This window comes from Diplotaxodon limnothrissa, linkage group LG3 (genome assembly GCF_057381915.1).
Source record: "Diplotaxodon limnothrissa isolate DT_005_m linkage group LG3, D_limnothrissa_male_GT1.1, whole genome shotgun sequence".
Classification (NCBI taxonomy): Eukaryota; Metazoa; Chordata; class Actinopteri; order Cichliformes; family Cichlidae; genus Diplotaxodon; species Diplotaxodon limnothrissa.
The window spans coordinates 22246614-22253514 of NC_140598.1; the positions used below are offsets into that span (position 1 = coordinate 22246614).

The 6901-nt window shown below is 43.8% G+C and overlaps 1 protein-coding gene across 1 annotated transcript; it reads left to right on the forward strand.

Moving 5' to 3' along the window:
- The first annotated feature begins 949 nt into the window (after positions 1-949).
- Positions 950-2386, forward strand: LOC146634942 (zinc-binding protein A33-like). Its single transcript, XM_085350484.1, has one exon. The coding sequence runs from the start codon at positions 962-964 to the stop codon at positions 2384-2386; it is 1425 nt and encodes a 474-aa protein (XP_085206610.1). The 5' UTR covers positions 950-961.
- The last annotated feature ends 4515 nt before the right edge of the window (positions 2387-6901 follow it).

Here is a 6901-nt window from a genome sequence, read left to right on the forward strand (position 1 = left end):
TTGATTTCATGTCTTTTTTTGTGCTGCCCAAATTTATGCACCTGCCTGATTTTGTTTAAACAATTATTGCACACTTTCTGTAAATCCAAAAAACTTCATTTCACTTCTCAAATATCACTGTGTGTGTCTCTGGCCGCTATATCTGTGGGGATGGTGTTCACTCTGTGTTGGAGTGTCCTGATGACATCCAGTTTGTGCTTGAGTGTTTGATAAGTGTATGTGTTGGTTTACTGTACACATCAACTTTTGTCCCCTATTGGTGATGGAAATCTCACAGTTTAGGAAGGCTAACCTGTCATATTTTCCACATTCTCCTTGGTAAACCTGATGTGTTGGTCCACAAAGTTCATGTGATCAGTGAATACCTGAAACAATGACTTGGGTAGGGTTTTCCTGTTAGTGTCACCTGTCTATGAATGATACTTGATCTCAGTTTCCTGAAAATAGTGTCATTTGAATGCTAGCAAAAGGTATGCTCTTCCCAAGCATACTGATAGGGGAGCCTTGTTGTATGTACCGGTATGTAATGTCCCCGATCTAATAACACCAGGAATGCACAGAGGACACACACAAATTTGGATTCATAGTTATTATTTAGTTAAGACAAGAAAATACACCGCTGTTCAGGATGAAGCAACAGCATGTATGGGAGGAGGTGGATGAGACTCCGCCTCTGACCTTACACAAGTGCTGCGACAAACCAGGAAACAAGCTGTTCCTCTTTCTCAGTAAAGGGAGACACACAGACGATCAGTGAGTAGCTGTAGCTGCACGAGTGAGTGCAGCGACAGTGTAAAACTTCAACACTGCTGCTTCAAGCTGCTGACGCTCCACACACTGAATGTGAGTTTGAGCAAAAACACGACTCAAAGGAAGTTTCAGTGAAGGTGGTAGAGGAGGGAGGGGAGCCAGGACTGACTGTACTTCCTGTCTGCTGTTTTCAGCTTCACTCACAGACTCAATGGCTTCCAGATCAGAGGAGGATCTCTGCTGTCCGGTCTGTCGGGAGGTCTTCAGAGATCCTGTTATTCTGTCATGTAGCCACAGCTTCTGTAAAGACTGTCTGAAGAGACGGTGGAGAGAGAGACCAACACACGAGTGTCCAGTTTGTAAGAACATATCTTCAAAGGATGATCCACCTTTAAACCGAGCTTTAAAGAACCTGTGTGAGTCGTTCTTACAGGAGAGAGATCAGAGAGCTTCAGAGGATCTCTGCAGTCTGCACTCTGAGAAACTCAAACTCTTCTGTCTGGACCATCAGCAGCCAGTGTGTCTCATCTGCAGAGACTCAGAAAATCACACCAACCACAGATTCAGACCCATCGATGAAGCTGCACAACAACACAAGAAGGAACTTCAGGAAACTCTGGAGCCCTTAAAGAAGAAGTTAAAGGTTTGTGAAGAAGTTCAAGTGAAGTTTGATCAAACAGCAGAACACATTAAGGTCCAGGCCCGACACACAGAGAGGCAGATTAAGGAGCAGTTTAAGAAGCTTCAGCAGTTTCTAGCAGAGGAAGAGGAGGCCAGGCTGGCTGCACTGAGGGAGGAAGAGGAGCAGAAGAGTGTGATGATGAAGGAGAAGATGGAGGCTCTGAGCAGAGAGATAGCAGCTCTTTCAGACACAGTCAGAGCCACAGAGGAGGAGCTGAGAGCTGAAGACGTCTCATTCCTGCACAACTACAAGGCTGCAGTGGAAAGAGTCCAGCGCTGCCCCCTGCTGGATGATCCACAGCTGCCCTCAGGAGCTCTGATAGACCAGGCCAAACACCTGGGCAACCTGACCTTCAACATCTGGAACAACATGAAGGACATGGTCTCCTACACTCCTCTCATTCTGGACCCAAACACTGCTCATCCAAACCTCATCCTGTCTGAAGATCTGACCAGTGTGAGAGGAGGAGAGAGGCAGCAGCTTCCTGATAATCCAGAGAGGATTGATTATTACATTTCTGTCCTGGGCTCTGAGGGCTTTAACTCAGGGACTCACAGCTGGGATGTCGAGGTTGGAAATAATACAAGCTGGATGCTTGGTGTGGTAGAAGAGTCTATTCAGAGGAAGGGAAACAAAGAGTTTGGATTTTGGGGTGTGATTTTCAGTTTAGGTAAATACTCAACACGCTCACCATCAGCTCCTCTCACTGCTCTCTCAGTTCAGAAGAAGCTCCAGAGGATCAGAGTGAATCTGGACTGGAACAGAGGAAAGCTGTCGTTCTCTGATCCTGATACTAACACACACATACACACATTCACACACACTTTCACTCACAGGATGTTTCCATTCATTCAAACTGGTGATGAAGTGAAGGTGTTGCCGGTGACGCTGACGGTGTCAGTGTCAGCGGCACCGTTAGCAGATCAGGTCAGTTCAGGATGGTTTTTTTTCTAATGTGCTTTCCTGTCAGTGCTGCATGTAGCCAAAACCCCAAATATTTCAAAGATATTCTTTTTGTCCTTTTTAACATTGTGCTCTAAAGCTTCTGTGACTATAGCTTATTCAGTTCAAAATTTTAAGTTTATTCGCAATGCATGACAGCAGTAAGCTACAGCACAAATGGTTGTATAAAATCTGTTTTGGATTGTTTGTTATCTTATATGGGTACATGCTGTATTAATTATTTTTTTGTTCTTTTTGAGTTCCTTGGCCCCCGCTCCAGTCTTTCTGGGTTTGAGTGAAAGAGGAGGTTGAGCTGAACATGTCTTGCGATCACACAGGGGGGGATGGTGTTCTTCTTAACACACACACACACACACACACACACACACACACACACACACACACACACACACACACACACACACACACACACACACACACTTTTTTAATAGTTTGGACCTCTGTGTTTTTGGCTTATTGGTCCCTAATAGTGCTGTCCACCTTTTCACATGGAAAATCATTTCACTGTTTCTCACTGAATGACTCCCCAAACTAGATTTGAAATTCTATCAAGTTTCTAATCATTACAAGTGATTCATGTTTCTATTTGATGTGTAAATGGAGATGATTTAGTTTGCTGGGATATGGACTGACATGTGTTGAATGGGAGGAGCAGTTTGTTGTTGTCTTCTTGTCTGTTTATGACAACAATAAATATGTTGTTGAAACAATGATTCATGTTTAACTCCATATATGAAATGTTTCTGATCTTTGAATTCTGTTTGATTAAAGACTTTCTTCATGACACAAATGAGATTTCAGTGTATTAATAGAACTAAATAAGCTCAGAGTTGAAAGGCTGGAGTATTATGTAAAAATTATAAATTGTTCATCAAATTGCCCTGCGACAGACTGGCGACCTGTCCAGGGTGTACCCCGCCTCTCGCCCTATGACAGCTGGGATAGGCTCCAGCGCCCCCCACAACCCTGAAAAGGATAAGCGAAAGCGAATGGATGGATGGATGTTTATAAAATAAATAAAGCTGTGTGTTATTGTTTTAATATATACACGATGCAAATTTGCTCATAAATGGGTTGGCGTTTCATGTTTTCAGAGTCAAGAGCTTCATTCAATGTTAATGTTTGGATTTGAAATATTGCCGGTAGACATAGAGTGCAGAGGGTTTTTCAGCATGCTTACACATACACCAGTGATGGCTTTTTATACGTCTCTGGGTCACAGAGTCCAAACAAGATGTCCTGAACTGGGCCTTAGAATCAACTGAAGGATAACATTCGATAGTCAAGGCTACACAGGGTGTGTTTTTGTGTCCATGTTTCTCTTATTTCAGGAAAAGGAACAGGAACTGCCAAAGCAAATTAAATCTTTCTAAACCACAAATATTTCTTCTTAAATATTTGAACACAACAACAGTCAAATAGTGAAAAATAGGAAGTAAGCATGGTGCGACTGGAGTCGTGTGTGTCAAGACTGATTTCAGCAGGAATGGAGAGAGGGGAGAGTAGAGTGAACAGGCATTGTTTAGAAGGGTTCAGCAAATCTGAGCTGGCAGCAATCGCTTCAGAGTGTCAGGTCAGAACACTTGCAACTTTTCAGATGCAAGAGGAACAAACTGCCAGAGTCCAGGAATAAAGTTGTCATTCTTTATATTTCAAGAATGGCCCACACGTGGGCGAAAGTGTGGGGTGTGAGTGTGTGTGGTTTGGTCTTATGAACGCACACACTGTCGGTTGTGCGGCTGCCATTTGTCTCTGAACTGAAGCTGCATGTGTGCACATGAGCCAGCTTCAAACTTGGCAGTTTTGTGTCTGGATTAATGCAGGAAGATGTTAAATATTTGAAATACTGTATTTGTGTTTCTGATAATATCTGTGAATACTGGATTACTATACATCAGAAAGAACTGCGTTTTTCCACATTATTACTTCTGTTTTTATTTGCCAACTTCAGAAATTATTTTTGAGAATAATAAAAGAAATATTTGAAAAGAAAAAATGTAAACAATCATGGATGGATAATATATGATGACAAGATTATATATATTATATTTGAGTAAAGGAAGCACTCAAAACGCGTGGCTATCCTAAATGGGCGTTTTTAAAGTCAGCAAAGAGGCACAGAAAAGAAGACCAGACACCAGCGAGGGAGGATAAGAAGGACAGACGCAACAACATTGTCATCCCCTATGTAGCCGGTGTATCAGAATAACTCAGGAGAGTTTTCTCCAAGCATGACATCCCAGTGTATTTCAGACCCAGCAACACACTCAGACAGAAACTGGTTCACCCGAAAGACAAAATGCCAAAACACAAACTTAACAATGTGGTGTATGATGTACAGTGCAGCGAGGAATGCTCAGACCTCTACATTGGAGAGACCAAGCAGCCACTTCACAAGCGCATGGCACAACATAGAAGAGCCACCTCCACAGGACAAGACTCAGCAGTCCATCTGCATCTTAAGGATAAAGGACACTCTTTCAAGGATGCCAATGTTCACATTTTGGACAGAGAGGACAGATGGTTTGAAAGAGGAGTGAAAGAAGCCATCTATGTCCACTGTGAGCGACCATCTTTGAACAGAGGCGGGGGTTTACGACACCAACTCTCTGCCATCTATAATCCAGTTTTGAGATCCCTTCCCAGACGCCTTAACGCCCACTCACATCCTGGGCCATCTGATCTCAGGAATTCGCATGATAAGGTGGGGCCAAGTTTCACAATGAGCTCACCCGAAACTCTGGCTGATTGGGACCCACGCCCAGTTTCACACCTTGGCTCAGGTGATTAGAGGATCATCAGGGGGTCCTTTTGTCCCTCTGTGGGGGGAAACTCCCACTAGGTTTATATCTGGGACTCCCCACCATTTGACCTTAGAACTGAAGAAGCTTCTCGGATGAGAGGTGAAACGTCTTCAAGCAACTTAAAGAAGTCCAGACGCTTTTCTTTGCAAGCTCCTTTGACCATCATTATTGTTATTATTATTATTATGACACAAAAGTGACATTACTAAAACATGTTATCAATACATAAAATAAAGAAATATCAATCACAATCCCCAACAGTGTCACCAGCAATGCACCTCCACACCATCACACCTCCTCCTCCATGCTTCACAGCGGGAACATTGGTCTTAAGTGATGTGGTTGAAAAGTTTGAGTGCGCCTAACTTTTGTGATGGTGCGCCTAAGAAAAAAAGTTAGGTGTACCAGTGCAACCATGGAAAAACGTTAGTCTAGAGCTCTGCGTCTGCTTGTTGCTTTTTCTTAGTAGTGGTTTCTTAGCAGCTGTTTGACCATAAAGGCCTGATTCACAGTCTCCTCTGAACAATTGATGTAGAGATGTGTCTGCTACTGGAACTCTGTGTGCCATTTACCTGGGCTCTAATCAGAGGTGCTCTTACCTTGTGATTTCTGAGCCTGGTCACTTGGTTGAAATTATCCTCAGCAGCAGAGTTGACTCTTGGTCTTTCTTTCCTGGGGCGGCCCTCATGTGAGCCAGTTTTTGTGGTAGCACTTGGTAGCATGGTTTTTGTGACTGCATTTGGAGACACATTCAAAGTTTTAACAATATTCCGGACTGACTGACCTTCAGTTCTTAAAGTAATGATGGACTGTAGTTTCTCTCTCGCTTGGGGCAGGGATAGCTCAATAGGTAGAGTAGCTGCCTCATGATTGGAAGGTTATGGGTTCAACTCTACTGAACAGCTATCCTGAGGTACCCCTGAGCAAGGTACCATCCCTACACACTGCTCCCCGGGCGATGCATTGGTGGCTGCCCACTGCTTCACTAGGCGAATGGGTTAAATGCAGAGGAGCAATTTCCCTACGGGGACTATCACATACACATTATTATCTCTTTACTTAGCTGATTGGTTCTTGCCATAATATGAATCCTAAGACTTGTCAAATAGGCCTGTTAGCTGTGTACCAACCTGACTTCTGTGCAATACAACTCATGGTTCCAACCCCATTAAGAAGGCAAGAAATTCCACAAATAAAGCCTGACAAGGCCTACCTGTGTAGGGAAAACCATTTCAGGTGACTAGATCATGAAGGTCACTGAGACAAGGTGAAGGGGTTCAGGAATCTAAATATATATATATAACATATAACATCGACTAACAGGTGTGATGAGATGAGTGAGTGCACTTCCTGTCAGGAGAATAATGGTAGTTCAAGCCAGAATGATACACAGGATAAAGCTCAGACCTTTGTTAACCGTGTTGTCACGGTCTGGCTGGCAGACCGTGGGGATGTGGGGAAAGGAGGACCCAAAACGCAGACTCTGCGATGCAAACAGTGCTCTTTATTTACAGTGGAAAGCTGTAAACACAATAACTCCCCGTTGCTCCCTCGAACCCCGTGTGCGTGCTTCTCCCAAGTGCTCGTATCCCGTGCTCTCTGCCCCTGTGCCTTCACACACCCCGTGTGTCTTGCAGTCCTGTGTTCCGCTGTCCTCCTGAGGAAAAAACACAGACACAGCCGTTAATGCACCAACTCCAGC